This window comes from Anguilla anguilla, chromosome 1 (assembly GCF_013347855.1).
Source record: "Anguilla anguilla isolate fAngAng1 chromosome 1, fAngAng1.pri, whole genome shotgun sequence".
Classification (NCBI taxonomy): domain Eukaryota; kingdom Metazoa; phylum Chordata; class Actinopteri; order Anguilliformes; family Anguillidae; genus Anguilla; species Anguilla anguilla.
Window position 1 is genome coordinate 8324367 of NC_049201.1, and position 16784 is coordinate 8341150.

A 16784-nucleotide genomic window follows, 5' to 3' on the forward strand; every position below is an offset into this window, starting at 1 on the left:
GACTGTAACTATAATCAATGAATATTGTTATTGTATACATAGAAGCGCCACCACTGCACCTGCATGTCACAGTGAGAAAGGTGTGTGGGTGTAGGAGAGCTGGACTTGGCCGTCAGCCCTCAGCAAGTATCCTGTGGTGATACTGGGGACAGTTAAAAGTGCAGCAGTGATCGCAGTACAACCCCAGTCAGTGTGTGGGAGAAAAGGTGACCTCGATGCGTGGGACTCCTTTGAGGCTACTGTGACATCACAATGACAGACGCAGCTCTGGAACACTGCACTTGTTTCACGTGTAAAGCAAGGAATCACACTCACACTGTTTAGACTGAAGGCAGAACATCACAGTAAACACAAACATGGAAGTAAGGCATCGTAAGTAATGTATCATTTACTATATACAAACCCTGAACTGGGATAATTACCTAAAAGATCCACCAAAAGCCGGCATGTTCAGTAAACTCGCCTGCGATCTACAAACTTACTAATGCACTTCAAGAAAATCTGTCCTGTGCATTTACCCTTTTCTTATAGTTCTTAAAAATGTCATCAAAACACAAATCAGACATTAGTATTCACAATAACCTTAGTGAATCCTCCGTAATATTAGTATCCACATGTGCAAATAAGTTTAGTGATTATACAAATCTGGTCAGTCATGCTAAGGACCAGTGGCTACAGCATATGCCCCAAAGTGATGAAACACCCCCCACAATGTATTAAGGCATAATGTGTATGCGACAAACATTTAAAAACAGATAAAATGCAACATGCCAGCAAGTCGGCAGACAGCAGGCAAGATTAAACGAGGTTGAAACGGTGAGAACTGAAGGAAGTTTGGAATCACAGACAAGAAGGGATTAAAGATAATGCATGTGCGCACCCTAACTGGTCAGTATTACATAGTCTAGTAGAATCCCCAAACAAAAACAGGCCACAGGTATCCCAGGTGACCGAAAATAGAATGAATTGAGATGAAGATTTTCCAATTTCAAAATCCTCTGACTAAAAAAAAAAAAAAAAAAAAAAAAATCACCCTCAGCTTACAATATGGGCAGGTGTCCCTTATTACATCCATGTCATATGGCTAAACTTCATTACCCTCCTCAGCACCTTTGCCCTCACAGCACACCAATGCCACGGCGCTAGCCGGACTAGCGACCAGCTTCCCTTTCAGAGAGCAATCAGTGAGGATGATAAGGCTAGGATGTCAGGAAATGAACACTGGCAGGCAGACTAACAGATAAAACACGAATGGCTAATGCAATATTACACATCTCCAAGTCAAAACCCCCAAAACCCCTTTCAATGTAGCAGATGCGGTTTTTCGACCACCTTCGCCCAATGACCCAGTTTCAGTCAAAATCTCTGTGTTGAAAACAGTAATGTTTTTAGTCCTGGGAGCGCTTCTCACAGAAGTAAAACAGACTAGTGCTTAGGTGACGCGAGGTGACAGAAAAAATCTATGTCGAAGCTATTCCACGCAATAACATACTGCAGCTGAGACTCGCTTTCCAAAGGGGTGAAAGTGGCCATGTAAGAATCCCTTTTTCATTGAGGTAGGAGAAGGAGTTGGGAAAGGGTGGGGAAGGAGAAAAAAAACAGACAAAAAAACGTAACAAACAAAGAGACTGTCTGACAATTACCGCCCTTCTAGATCTGTCAGAGAAACGACAGGAAGCACTGGACAGCTCGCTGGACTACCCGTCCAGTCCTGAGAGGTGGCACAGTGTTCGGCACCTGTAGGGCGTTTGCACAGGTGGCAGCGATGGCACGGTGGTGATTCAGTCCCAGCGGGAAGGGCCTCCCCCCCCCCCATTGTCGTACAGGTGAGTAGCAGTGTTGTCATGGAGACGAACACACACTGATCCCCCCCCCATGACCCACCCAGTCATGACAATCCATGGCAGCACAGGGGGGGGGTCCCATTGTCCACACTCACACCCCCCACCCCCCCCCTCCTTCCACCTCTGCGTCATCTGGCGCTGCCGCGCCCCTGCCGTTGCCGTGGCGCCCGGTCCTGGTGCTCGGACAGCCACTGGCGGCAGATGTCCTGCATGACGGAGTCCCCCGTGCCCTCGGCGGCCTGCAGGATCTCCTGCACCAGCGGCCCCGCCCCGCTCGGCTCCAGCTTCACCGCCAGCAGGTAGGCCGCACGCAGCTTGCTGCACAGCAGGTAGGCCTTAATCTGGAGAGAGAGAGAGCACAGGTAGGCCTTAATCTGGAGAGAGACAGAGAGAGAGCACAGGTAGGCCTTAATCTGGAGGCAGAGAGAGCACAGGTAGGCCTTAATCTGGAGAGAGAGAGAGAGAGCACAGGTAGGCCTTAATATGGAGAGAGAGAGCGAGCACAGGTAGGCCTTAATATGGAGAGAGAGAGAGCACAGGTAGGCCTTAATCTGGAGGGAGAGCACAGGTTGGTCTTAATCTGGCGAGAGAGAGAGCACAGGTAGGCCTTAATCTGGAGGGAGAGAGAACACAGGTAGGCCTTAATATGGAGAGAGAGAGAGAGAGAGAGAGAGAGCGCACAGGAAGGCCTTAATCTGGCGAGAGAACATAGGTAGGACTTAATCTGGAGAGAGAGAGCACAGGAAGGCCTTAATCTGGAGAGAGAGAGCACAGGAAGGCCTTAATCTGGAGAGAGAGAGCACAGGAAGACCTTAATCTGGAGAGAGAGAGAGCACAGGTAGGCCTTAATTTGGAGGGAAAATACTGGTCAGCCTTAATTTGGGGGGAGAACACAGTCAGCTCTCAGCCCACAGAGATGGGAGTGGGGAGGGGCGAGGGAGGGGGACGGTGGTCAGGACCGGACAGGGTGGAGGAGGAGGAGGAGGAGGAAGCAGAGAACAGCAGCAAGGAGAGTTTAGGTGAAAACCCAGCTACACTTGTTGACTGAAAAGTGAAAAGTTTTCTAGCAGACTAGGACACAGCCAGGTTATATCAGGGTAAAATCTGAGGTAAACTGGAGCTAACCTGAGCTAACCCTGTCTGTTTATGTCAAAACAAATCTCACCCTAGATTCCCAAACTTCTAGACGTCTATATTTGGGTTTTTGCTCACTGGACCTGGTTATTGCCAGGGTATTCCACTTCTTTTTAAGGACCTGCAGGAACCTCAAATTTCACTTAAAATAAAAAACATTCTGAACGGATAAAATGTCAGACGTTCATGAACTGCATTTAACAATTAAAATCATTTAATACTGTAAGAAGAAAGATTAAATGACTGAATAGTGCACAACAGGCTATCGTGGAGCTAACTGCAACCCTGGAACGGAGACCGTAGGGTAAGGACAGGGAGGAACGGTGAGCCCTCACCTTATTGTCTGTGCTTTTCGATTCCAGAATCAGACCCTCCAGCTCTTTGGCCTGAGAGAGGAGAAATAAAACGAGAATCACAATCTCAACAATTTCTACTATGCAGCCCTTTAAGGTGCAAGACATATGCACCTTATGCAAATATGTGATTAGAATGCTGTTAAATGAGCACTCTAATTCTGTTGTAACAATCACTACCGGTAATTGACAGCAATGGAGTTCTAGAACACCGACTTAGAGTTTTGAAAAAACATTCCAGAAAAACCTACTCTTCCAAAGGGCTAAGCACTGCTCTCTCACAGTCACAGTAAACAGGGCTCTCAGCCCACCAACAGGCAGGGAGAGTCTCTATGGTCAAGGTCAGGACCTGCACCTGTAATCTCATAAATCTAATTACAAGCACCCAGGGCTGTGGGGCGCGTCTGGAGGAGGGGTTACGTCACCTTCTTTACCCTACAACTCCTCACACCCAGGGAGTGATCCTTCCTTTTAATCACCCACCCCTCCCCCCTCCCCCCTCCTAATCCTCCACAGCACGGTGGGTGGGTGGGGGAGGTGGACTGGAAGAGGATTTCCGCTTCTGATTCAGGAGTTTCAGAAGGAGCGTAGCCCCGGGCCCGTGTCACATTAACGGCGTTTGATTGGTCGATCCCGCCCGTCGCGCTTACGTCGGCGGGGCCCTTGTCGGCGACGGCGACGCAGCTGAGCACGATGCTGTCGCAGTCGCTCTTGGTGGCGGTGCCCGACTCGCCCACGCACTTCAGCAGCTGGCGCACCCCGCCGAACTGCCGCTGCCGCACCAGCCGCTGCCCCACACGCGTGTACACCGACAGTGCCTCCAGCTGGAAGTCCTGGGGGGGGGGGGGGGGAGAAAGCAGGAGAGAGGGAGGGGGAAAGCGGGGGAGAGAGGGGGGATGGGAGAGAGTGAGTGAAAGAGAGACAGAAAAAGTGAGAGAGAAAGTGTGAGTGAGTGAGAGAGAGGGGGGGCGAGAGGGAGAGTGAGTGAAAGAGAGACAGAGAGGGGGGAGAGATAGAGAGGAGAGGTATGAGTTGACCACTGAGTGCCAAAATAGCTAACACTGCATCACAACATCAAATCCATTTAATTCAGTCAATTCACAACGTGAATGGACAATCATTTAATGAATAGAAATACTCCCATAATGTTCCTTGAGAACTGTTCCAATTAATGCATATAATTTCAATTTATTTCAGAACAGAAATGAGACTGAGCCTCAACCCGCACAGGGAATGATGGAAAATGTGGCATTTAGTGTGGATTTCGCTTACCTGTATGACTCTGTAGGCTATGCCAAATCCCTCTTCGATATTCTTGCCCCCGAGCATGACCTGGAATGAAGAAACTCAGCGAATGAGAACCGCCCAGCGTTTCGAGTTTTCGCCTCGGACGAGCGACGGCGCGGCCTCCTCTCACCTTGCAGGCCACGTCGATCTTCACGCCGCTGCCCCCGAACAGGGTCGGGGGCGGGGGGGTCCCGCCTGACGGCAGCGCGGCGGCGGCGGAGGCGGAGCCACGGGAGGAGGCGGAGCTTTCGCATCGCTGCAGGAAGCGCGTGACCTCCAGCTGCAGCTCGATGGTGTTGATGTGCCTGAGGGGAAGGAGGGAGGGAGGGAGAGAGAGAGAGAGCGAGAGAGATAAGGGGGGGAGAGAGAGGAAGGGAGAGTGTATGTGACGAACCTGGGAGCATTACAACACTGTACAGTACACGCCCTAGGAAAGCAGAGCCATCCAGGTCACACTAGGTAACGAGACACCCCTGAGGGGGGAACCAATGAGATAAACAAAACTTCTACTTCACACCGGCAAGCATGCAGGAGCGTGCCGCGGGATGTTTACGAATCAAACGTTCTTTTCATTTTACTGACAGAAGCTTTCTCAGAAACAGGCTGACGACAGAGGCTGTAAACATGTTAATGAATGCCAGGATTCCGCCTCATGTCACTTACTGTCAAACTAGTTGGACACAGACAAGTAAGACTACTCTCAAACCCACTGAGACATTATATAAACAAGCTCTAAAGGTCCTAGACAAAAGGTCAAATCGACATTATCACTGTGACATCTTAGCAAAGTATGGCTTCCTAAGTTGGAAAAATATGGTGAAATTAGCAGACACACGTTTAGTTTTTTAAATCCTTAACGGTGTTTCTCCTCCTGGGATGACAGGCTTTGTGACTAAAACAGGTAGGTCCGCCAGACCCTCCACAAGAGGCAATTGCATAACACCACTGAGGAAAGGGGCTTTTAGCCAATCAGCCTTCTCTTTCAGAGCATCACATATTAGGAACACTCTTAGCGGTGTGGCTAAATCTGGTGCATTTCCATCACAGATCAGTGATGCTGATCAACGTGTATATTGTCCCTGTCAAATAAATAAATAAATAAATAAAATGTACCACCAACACGCATTGACGAACATAAGAAATCTGATGTGTGTTAACTGTTAACAGATGGCACACCGGAAACGGAATGCGTGGGTGTTATGCAGCTTATAGTCATTTGGGGGCCACAGGATATGTGATACAGATCTGATGGGGGGGGGGGCGGGGGTTGGGTTGGGCGCAGGGACCGAGGAATGTGGCGCCTCGGGACCGAGACTTCAAAAGAGAGGCCCTGTGGGGCTTGCGTCACCTCCCCCCCTCCACCGCCCCCCCAACCCCCCCACCCCTCCCCTGGGGTGAGAGGCGGCTTTGCGCAGATTAAGAGAGGAGGACGCTTACATAACGGCTAACGGTCAAACAGGCCTCCGGCCCCGGCCCCGGGCCGAGGTGCCCCCCAGCGGCGGCCCGACGGAGAGCCCGCTCAGGAGCAGAGGAGCGTCGCTACGCCAGCGCGCTCTCCCGCTCCAGGAGCGGTCCGCCTGGCCACGTCAAATGCACCTCTCTGTAAGTCGCTATGGCGACAAGCCGGCCGAACGGCTGAACTGCAACCTGTAATGTTTCAGTTGGGAAACCGAAGGGGCGCGGGATGAGGCTGGTGAAGCCGAAGCAGCGGGAGGGAGGGCAGGGGCCGCTCTCACAGCGTGACTCCCGTGTCTCTTTGTCATGTGACGGGCGAGGGAGATGGGCCGTTACTGGTCAGCCATTTTGAGTGACGGCAGGAGGCGAATCCAGCAGCTTTGGCCGTTCCCCCGGCACGTCAGCGGAGTCCACTCGCACACCGTCTCTCGCCCGACACTCACAAGCAAACGCATAATCACGGTGGGGGGGGGGGGGGGGAAGGCTCCCATTCCTCCAAATCCCCCCCCCCTCCCCTTCATCTCACCAGGCACCCACAGGTCGTCTGCATCTAAAGCTATCTGTGAATGCTCAGGGGAATTTCATTCAAAGTCATTCAAATTCCAGAACTTTACCCAGAGGGGTGAATTTGCACTCGAATTAACCCCTCCCTCCACCCCAGATGTCAGCACGGCTACACGTGAGGGCCGGCAGAAGAATATATCCAGGAGAATGAGAAAAGGAATACATGGAATTTGGGTGCTAATGGGGTTACATTTGCACCAGATAGTTTGGGAATGGTGAATGCACGTGTGTTCTCCAACAGCATATGATCCTTTGGACAAAATCATTTACTGAAAGAATGTAAATGTAAAATTGTAGTTTTATTGATACTAATCGTTTACTGTAAAAGTACAAAGATTTGTGTTGGCAACGTACCGTAAATCTTTTATTAATCCCTGTCTCTCTTTGTTACCCAATCAGGAATGACCAATCACAACTGAAGGCCTTGTCCCATTTATCAAATCAGGAGAGGGCCCACAAAAGCATGTACTTCCTCCAAGAAGCATGCAGTTCAATTGACCAGCAGTTACACACACCAGGAACCCAGAACATATCCCAGACAGACGTGCCAATTGGGACCACAAAAGCAACTCAAGCAATCCATTGTTGATCAGGGACAAAATGGAAGGTGCCGGCAGTGTCGAGCTTGAAGAGCCCATCTGGAGGTGGAACTTCACACCTGCTTAGCTAAATTAAAATGCTAACTGAATTAGCCCAGCAAACAGAGACAAAAGGGAACAACGGCTTCTAACCTGCTGAAAGACAGAGGAGCGCGCTCAGTTCGGGTGAACTCTGTTCCAAGTGAACCCGCAAACCCCACACAGACTCTGTGTCATTTCCTACACCTGCTGAGTCACGAACAGCTCAGCGCTCGCATAAACACTTGTGAAATTGTCCGTGGAGAAAATGTGCGGATGTCCTTCTTTGGGTATTTAAGCGTCTTGCCCCCAGCACTTTGTCTGAACTTGTCCTGGTGTGCGGTAGGTAGCGTTCTCTCTACTGCTACTGCTCCCTGCCAACATTACAGTGCTTGCTGTCCGACAAGAAAAAAAGACAGCTCATCTTCCTCTACCCAAAGGGGTAGGTCGTCCGATCACCACAGACACTCAAATAACAATAACGTACAATTTAAAAAAAACTTGTGGCCCCAGGGATGGTTGTGATCCAGAACGACTGCATAGGGTGTTTGCATCAGCAGTCGGCTCTGGCCAATGCTAGCAGCTAGTGCCCCCTGCAGGCCACACCACAAACGTACCCAGAAAAGGCCTGCAGGACACATCCCTGGAGGACACCTGCAGGACACATCCCTGGAGGACACCTGCAGGACACATCCCTGTAGGACACCTGCAGGACACATCCCTGTAGGCCACCTGCAGGACACATCCCTGGAGGACACCTGAAGGACACATCCCTGGAGGACACCTGCAGGACACATCCCTGTAGGACACCTGCAGGACACATCCCTGGAGGACACCTGCAGGACACATCCCTGTAGGCCACCTGCAGGACACATCCCTGTAGGCCACCTGCAGGACACATCCCTGGAGGACACCTGGAGGACACCTGCAGGACACATCCCTGGAGGACACCTGCAGGACACGGTGCTCACCTGGACACGTCGCTGGAGGACATCTTCTTGCGGAAGGAGCTGGGGGAGCGCTTGCGCCCGCCGCCCCGGCCCTGCTGCTCCTGCAGGTAGGTCCTCAGGTGCTCCTTGGCCCGGGCCAGCCAGCGCTGCTGCTCCCCCAGCTGCAGGTAGGACTGGGCGCCGTGCGCGAAGAAGCGGATGCACGTCATGGCCGCCCGCACGTGGTCCTGGGGGGGGGGGGGGCAGGGCGCGCAGTTAGAGGAGGGGACACAAACAGGAGCATTACATCACAGTACACCACAGGCATTTAGCAGACGCTCTTATCCAGAGTGACTTACACAACACTTTACATAGCAGTGTTTTACATAGCATACATTTACACTGCATCCATTTATACAGACTTACACAACACTTTACATAGCAGTGTTTTACATAGCATACATTTACACTGCATCCATTTATACAGCTGGATATGTACTGAAGCAATGCAGGCTAAGTACCTTGCTCAAGGGTACAACAGCAGTGTCCTACCCGGGCATCGAACCTGCAACCTTTAGGTTACAAGACCATTTCCTGCCCCGGTGTAGTATAATGGGAAGTGTAGTATGTGTAGTATGCACAACGTAGGAGCGGTGTGATATCGTATCATAATCATAAAATCATAGCAGGTTTCTATGGTTCGTTATGCATAATAAAACATCGCATAAAACCCTACTTTCATTGCACAGGGTCTTTAAAGTGTCAGTTAAATGAGTAAAAAATGTTAAACTGTGAAGTGCAAAGCCGTGCGATGACCCGCGCAGGGGCGGGCACCAACGCGGGTCGTCAGCGCGGGGGCGAGAGCGGGCGAGAGCGGGCGCACCATCATGAACTGCTGCAGCTGGTACAGCGTTCGGAAGTGCCCGCGTCGCTGCAGCTGCTGGCACGACGCCATCAGGTAGCGGCCGCACCCCTCCAGCCCCGGGTCCAGGCTCTCCAGCAGGCCCTGCAGGGCCCACAGGCGGCCCCGCTCCAGGCTGGGCTGCAGCACCCCCTCCAGGAACACCTCGTCCGGACACTCCTGCGGAGAGAGGGCGCCAAAAATAGCCGTGACCTTGAGAGGACGTTGTGTGTCCATCTTTGGACTATAAACAGATCGGGCACATCAGATAAGAAACATACTGCGTGATAAACACAGATGGGACGGAACGTTTCCACAGCCCGCCCCACCCCAGCAGCTCAACTTCAAAATACAACCGCAGAGTCACCGATGTAATCAGGAATCATTATTATCGCGTGAACGATGCGTTAAATAATGGCGAACGTCTGCTCTTTACCGCGTCGTTCGGTACCGTAACACGTTACACCGGTGTGGGTCGCAGCACTGCGCCGCCAAAGGTTGCGTTTCATGCAGCACCATATAAGGCAGGCCGCGACGGAGCGGAACGAAATGAACACCCGCTCTCTGCAGACGTGCCGCGCGCCAGGCGTGTCAGAGCAGCGCTGGATGACCTCTGACCTCTGACCCCCAGGGGGCTGACATTACATCTATCTGGCACGCTCTTTCGTCCAAAGCGACGACGCGAAGGTCGCGGGACGGCCGCGAAACGCAGGGGCGACGAACGCAGCGCGGAATAAACGCGGAGGCGCGCGCTCACCTTGCTGAGCACGTGGCACAGAGCCTCCTTCATGCTGTCGTGCCGCATGTAGAAGCTGACCAGGCCCAGGTGGGTGCCGTAGTTCTGCAGGTAGTACAGGCACTCCTGGTAGAGGGCGCTGTGCTGGACCCGCCCCTCGGGCCGCTCGGTCGGGCCCGGGTCCGAGAGGGCCTCCTCCAGCTCCCTCAGGGAGGCCAGGACGTCCTCCTCACAGTTCTGCCGGAGCACCCAGAGGACACGAATAAAATTAAACACCCGCTAGCCGTCCAACCAAAATTAGACTCATATATATATACACCAAGGACAGGCTTAAAATGGGACGAAAGTTTTTTTTTAAGGTCAAATCCATTCTCAAGGATAAAGCATTTTTGTATTAGTCATCAGTTCGTAAGAGCAGGGATAAGCACAACCTTCACCAGTGAATGGCATACTGTAAAGCTGGAAAGAACCAGGAAAGGGAGTCATAATTCTGTGCTTTTACACATTCCATGCCTTTTAAGGGGGACATTTTACCACCTCGTGTTGAATTTTCTGAAGGGTCATTAACCCCTTTAAGGTGTGAGATCACAAACATGGCATTAGAATATCCTCAACTGAACATTCTAATGCTGATGTAACAATCACTGCTGGAAACTGAAAGCAATGTTCTAGAACACTGACTTCTAAACGTTCTAAAAAAAAAAAAAACCTGCTCTTCACAGGATTAAAAGGCTGTGGGAGCCTCTGTGGTTCTGGACCGTTACCGGCGACAGTGTGGGCCGGACCGTGGACTCCAGGTACTGGATGATCTCCTGGAGCAGCCTGGGCCCCTGGCTCAGCTGGTTCCGGTCGACAGGGGCCTTCAGGCAGCGGGAAAACTTCTCGCGTGCGACACTGAGGTTCCCAGCCTTCAGGGAGGCCATGCCCCAGGCCTGCCACACCCCTCCGGGGTCCAGGCCGCTCTTAGTGGACACCTGGGCCGGCGCGGAGACAGGATCACGAATACGAAGTCACGCCCAGCAAGACACGCAATCATGCACAGACAAAGTTCATACAACTTCATACACAAAATAATTCCACTGTTAGAGTACGTGCATCTGAATGCTCAAATTCAAAATGAATCCTCCACCGAAGAGATAAACTGAGCAGCGGGAACGTCTGACCCTTCAAACCCGACTCATAACGGCTCGTGTACAGGCCAGTTTCCTTATCTGCTGCACAGAATCGCTTCTCAAGTGCCGGAAATACTTTCCAGAGGCCGAGGCCTTGGGCATTCCTGGCCTTCCGACTCACGATAACAGGGAGGGGGGGGGGGAGGGGCCATAAATCACTCGACTCCGGCCCGCAAACAGGACGCGCGTCCACTTGTCGACATTACATAACCCCCCCCTGCCCCCCCCCGGAGAACAGCATGTACAGACACCCTCCGGAGCCCCGCCCACCTCCACGGCCAGCTGGTAGTACTCCGCCTCCAGCAGCTGGTTTCGCAGACGTGTCACCGCTGCCTGCTCCAGAATGTCGTCCAGGGAGGGGATGTACTTGTAGTTGGCCGTCACCAGGATCTTCAGCACGTCCACCTTGCTGATGTAGCTGAGGGAACGGGGGGGGGGAGGGGGGTGAGGTGTCATGGGAAAGCGAGGCACTCTGGACCCTGCAACGAGTGGAACTACAGGGTCCTGTCAAGCTGGTACAGTTAGGCTTTGACCTATCAGAAGAATCTGGACTCTACAGCAAGGCACTGTGAACGGTCCAAATCTGGGAGACAGCGTAAGGAAGGGTTGCCCAACCCTGTTCCTGGAGATCTTCCGTCCTGTAGGTTTCTATTTCAACTCTATCGAAGAACTCCTCATTCAACAGCTAGAGCTCTCACTGAGCTGCTAAACAGTAGAATTAAGTGAGAATTAGGACTGAAATGAAAGCCTACAGGAGGGTAGACCATTTTAATACCATGCTACCAAGGTGACCTTGAGTGTTCAGAAAGGCGCCTGATAAATAAAATGTATTATTAATAATAATAATAATAATAATAATAATAATAATATTATCTCCAGGAATGGGGTTGGACAGTTATGCTGTAGGGCATAACAGAACGTTCCATCCATTATGAAGCCTCTCTAAAGAGCAGGAGAACAGGGTTAGCCGAGGGGAGACTGCAGGAGAACAAGCCAAACGCAACGGCAACGGTAGAGTGTGAGGCTGGCATACGGGTGGAACAAAGTGCGGAATGCCACCCAAAACAAACGTGCCTCTTCTCCCCCCGCAACGCCCTCCCCTTTGACCCCGCCCACCCAACCCCAACCCCGACCCCAACCCCACCCCTCGTTTGGCCCCGCCCCCTGCTCACCTGTCGCACAGCGCCAGGTCCTGGTTGCGGCCCACCTTGACGAACATGAGCTTGGCGCTGAAGAGGAGCTGGCGCATGAGGTCGGTGAGCAGCCGGGCGTCCACCTCGGGGTTGGTGAGGCCGCGGGAGAGCGCGCGGCAGTGGGCGATGAGCTGGCGCCCGCACGCGCTGTGGTCGCTGTGCAGCGACAGGATGGCGATGCAGAGGGACGCGCTCGGGGCCTGGGGGCACAGCAAACGCCCCATTTACCCCCCCTGTCCATCTCTCTCCCCAACATTCAAACATTTACCCCCCTGTCCATCTCTTTACCGACATTCAAACATTTACCCCCCTGTCCAACTCTTTACCGACATTCAAACATTTACCCCCCTGTCCATCTCTTTACCGACATTCAAACATTTACCCCCCCTGTCCATCTCTCTCCCCAACATTCAAACATTTACCCCCCTGTCCATCTCTTTACCGACATTCAAACGTTTACCCGGAAATGTTCCTCAAACATTCAGAAGTATAAACATTTAAGCATGAGCAAAAAAAAAACCCCACAAGGTGTAACTGAGGGGTAACAGACAGAAATCCGTTTTATTTGTATTGCGCTTTTTACAGAAAACTGTCGCAAAGATGTTTTGAAGAGTAGCAGAAAAAGAGCAAAAACCAGGCCTGAACCCCCAAACACCAAGCACATGAGATTCAATTTTTATTTTATTTTTTAAGTCTCCAGTGGGGAGAAAAACCCTCAAATGCTGGCAAGAAACAAAATGCCTGATGGGAAGAGATCTCAAGAGGAACCCTTCTATATAGGGGGAGACCATCATCCACTGGCAGGCCTGGGGTAAAGCATCGAGAATCCAGGACACTGCCGTTGTATCCCAGAGTAAGGTGCTCAACCTGAATTGCTTCAGGATACATCCAGCTGTATAAACGGATGCTATTGCACTTAAGACACTAAGGATAAGAATGTCTGCTATAAGCAATAATGAAATGAAAGAAATTAAAAACTGCAAAAACATCATGGATCTGTTATGAATAGGTTGTCATAGGAGTGCACAGTGCATGCTGGGATGGAGGAAGAGGCGGACCTGCTCGTAGTAGAACTCGGACAGCAGCTGCTGGTTTTCGGCCGGGTCCAAGCTGAGCTTGTACTGGTGCTGGGCCACCTCCGGCAGACACAGGACCCCCCCAAAAGCCCCCTCAGCCACCGCAGGGCTGCCAGCGACTGCAGAGAGAAGAGGAAGGGAGACGAGGAAAGAGACAGAGGAACAGAAAGTAGAGAGAGGGGGAAATACAGAGGGAGAGAGAGAAAGAGGAAGGGGGGGCATATATTATCTGAACTCTCTTCGTTTGTGCAGAACCAGAAATAAGTGCTTGTGGTCTTAAGAGTAGGTTAGCTCTTACCTTCAGCCTGATCCACATCCCCCTCAGCACTGGCAAAGTCATACATGAACAGAAAATGATTGAAAATTAATTCACACGACATTTAGCAAACTATAAACTATAAAGTGGCTTCATCAATTATTTGCAAACAAACACAGGTGTGTGTGCGCCTCTTTGTGTGTGTGTGTGTATCTGTGCATGTGGTGTGTGGGTGTGTGTAGCGTGAGTGTGGTGTGCACATGTGTGCGTGCGTGTATGTGTGTGTGTGTGGTGTGCGTATGTGTGTGGTGTGCGCGTACGTGTCTGTGTGAGTGCCTGTACGTGGTCTTACTCTAGGTGGAAGAAGCTGTAGCACTGGTCACACACGCGTGCTGCCTCTTCAGCACACCCCTCTACTGCCATCCGGTGTTCAGAACAGGCATTGCACACGAGACGCCCACAGCGACGGCAGTGGTGCCGCCTGTTGAACTGCAGGGGGGGGGGGGGAGGGGGGAGCAGGGAATGAAATAGAATAAACAAAACGTGTGAAAATTCCCTCAAGCTACGTGAGAAAAGTAAAGGTTTACCCAGCTCTCCTTCTCTAAATTAACATTTAACTTTGCTTTACTTAACTAGAAAGGGAGGTGTGATAAAAAATGGCATTTGACTGCTTTGAGGGCGTTGCTCTCTCACCATGGTGAACCTCTCCCGCAGGCACACCATGCAAACGGGCTGCTGGTGGTCGGGGATCCAGTCCTTGCGGTGGGGGGGTTTTTCGGGGGGGATGTACTGGGCGGGAGACCTGGTCCTGCGGCCGGCCAAACCCGAGGCAGCGGGCGGGGCATGCTGGGGGGTGCTGCCGGCTGGGGGGCAACACAAATTTGATGTCACAGACAGCAGCGGTAAGCAGAGAGATACCCAGCAGGGTTACTGAATCGAGTGTGTGTGAGCGTGTATGCATGAGTGTGTGTGTGCGTGTGAGAGAAAGTGTGTGTGTGTGTGTGTGTGCGTGAGAATGTGTAAGTGCGCGCGTGTGAATGTGTGTGTGTGTGCGTGTGTGAGTGCGTGTGAGAATATGTGTGAGTGCGTGTGTGAGAATGTGTGAGTGTGTGAGACTGTGTGTGAGTGCATGTGTGTGTGTGTGTGTGTGTGTGTGTGCGTGAGAATGTGTAAGTGCGTGCGTGTGAATGTGTGTGTGCGAGTGTGGGTGAGAATGTGTGTGTGTGTGCGTGTGAGAATGTGTGTGAGTGCGTGTGTGAGAATGTGTGTGAGTGCATGTGTGAGAGTGTGTGAGTGCGTGTGTGTGTCCCTCTCACCCGAAGCAGGAAGGGGGGGCGTTTCCACTCGAGGGGAGGGGGGGCAGCTCTCCTGAGCGGGACACTGCAGCAGGGCGTCCTGAAGGCTGATGACAGAGTCTGGAGGGGGACAAAGAGAGGCCCGGTGAGCAGCAGCCCCTGCTGTGAAACGAACTGAGTATACAGGGTACCAAACCAAACCCCCCCCAACAGCTATAATAAAATAATACAGTGACAACGCTAAAAACCAGCCAGAGTGACAGCCAGATTATACAACAACTAAACCAAGCCTGTCTGAACAGCAATACAACTAAAAACCTGTAATTACAACACTAACTAACATGAAAACACGACCACGGAGAAGCAAAGAGCTAGATGTATATTCTCAGTCGTAAATGTGCGGGGTAATGCATATGTGCGTGTGGTAATGCATGTGTGCATGCGGTAATGCATGTGTGCGTGTGTTAATGCATGTGTGCGCGTGTTAATGCATGTGTGCATGCGGTAATGCATGTGTGCGTGTTAATGCATGTGTGCGCGTGTTATGCATGTGTGCATGTGGTAATGCATGTGTGCGCATGTTAATGCTTGTGTGCGTGTTAATGCAAGTGTGCACGTGTTAATGCACGTGTGCATGCGGTAATGCATGTGTGCGTGTTAATGCATGTGTGCGCGTGTTAATGCATGTGTGCATACGACAATGCATGTGTGCGTGTTAATGCATGTGTGCATGCGGTAATGCATGTGTGCGTGTTAATGCATGTGTGTGCGTGTCAATGCATGTGTGCGTGTGGTAATGCATGTGTGGGCGTGTTAATGCATGTGTGCATGAGGTAATGCATATGTGCGTGTTAATGCATGTGTGCGCGTGCGGTAACGCATGTGTGCATGCGGTAATGCATGTGGTAATGCATGTGTGCACCCGTGCGCGTTTACTTTACGGACCGGAGCGGGTTCTCTCCCGGGGGGCATAGGGGACGTCCAGGGCCTTGCGGGCGTAGCCGGACAGCAGGGCGTCGATGTCGTCGCAGCTGAAGCTGGCCTCCTGGCCAATCAGCAGGCTGCGCAGGGTGTGCACGGCCACGCCCGCCCAGTCCACCTTCAGGTTCATCAGCAGCTGCTCCAGCATGAGCAGCGGGTTCGAGAGCAGCGGGAAATAATCCTGCTGGGCCGCCGTGGGCAACGTCAGCAGCACCTGGGGAGACGCGGGCAGAGTCCGTTACGCCGTTACAACCCCACCGTTACACATAGCCCCGCCGTTACACATAGCCCCGCTGTTACACATAACCCCGCCGTTACACATAGCCCCGCCGTTACACATAGCCCCGTCGTTACACATAGCCCCGTCGTTACACATAGCCCCGCCGTTACACATAGCCCCGCTGTTACACATAGCCCCACCGTTACACATAGCCCCACCATTACACATAGCCCTGCCATTACACATAGCCCCACTGTTACACATAGCCCCACCATTACACATAGCCCTGCCGTTACACATAGCCCCGCTGTCACAGGGGGGACCTGTCAAATCGATGCGTTATTCTGAAAAAGAAATGCACCGATAATGACCGAGTCGACTGAAGAGTTCAAAAGAAATCAAAAACCGCACCTTCACACCACATCCTGTTTGTTCTTCTGAAAAGAGACGTGACCGCAAACACCCGTCCTAACAGCCCCCCCCACCCCCCCGCCAACGCCACCCAACCACTTCAAACAACTCAGAACCGTTCTCTTTTTACAATTCAGCCGGCTGGCTCCATGGGTGAGAGAAACTCACGGTCTTGTGTGTCATTTCTGTAACATTCTTATATTTGTGTTTTGAACTGCTGTATTTTTATTTTTATTTTTTTACAGTGAATATTTCATAAGGCCCAGTGCGTGACTGAGGACCAAAGGGTCCAGGAAGGTGTGCAGGAGACACAGAGAGAGAGAGAGAGACAGAGAGAGAGAGAGAGAGAGGGAGGGAGAG

At 51.9% G+C, this 16784-nt stretch overlaps 1 protein-coding gene across 2 annotated transcripts in view; it reads right to left on the reverse strand.

The window, feature by feature from the left end:
* Positions 1–1023: 1023 nt before the first annotated feature.
* Positions 1024–16784, reverse strand: part of zfyve26 (zinc finger, FYVE domain containing 26) — a 33167-nt gene continuing 17406 nt past the window's right edge. Inside the window, exons 25-41 of one of the 2 annotated variants that reach the window (XM_035395215.1) lie at positions 15758–16007; positions 14834–14932; positions 14211–14380; positions 13870–14006; positions 13560–13588; positions 13244–13380; positions 12165–12385; positions 11263–11410; positions 10585–10794; positions 9842–10057; positions 9067–9264; positions 8226–8431; positions 4749–4923; positions 4604–4663; positions 3982–4164; positions 3314–3364; positions 1024–2185 (exon numbers count right to left, since the gene is read on the reverse strand). In XM_035395215.1, the coding sequence (XP_035251106.1) occupies positions 1973–2185; positions 3314–3364; positions 3982–4164; positions 4604–4663; positions 4749–4923; positions 8226–8431; positions 9067–9264; positions 9842–10057; positions 10585–10794; positions 11263–11410; positions 12165–12385; positions 13244–13380; positions 13560–13588; positions 13870–14006; positions 14211–14380; positions 14834–14932; positions 15758–16007 (2703 nt within the window). In that variant the 3' untranslated portion in view covers positions 1024–1972. The remainder of the gene's footprint in view (positions 2186–3313; positions 3365–3981; positions 4165–4603; positions 4664–4748; positions 4924–8225; positions 8432–9066; positions 9265–9841; positions 10058–10584; positions 10795–11262; positions 11411–12164; positions 12386–13243; positions 13381–13559; positions 13589–13869; positions 14007–14210; positions 14381–14833; positions 14933–15757; positions 16008–16784) is intronic. The other variant, XM_035395222.1, reaches the window with a different exon arrangement.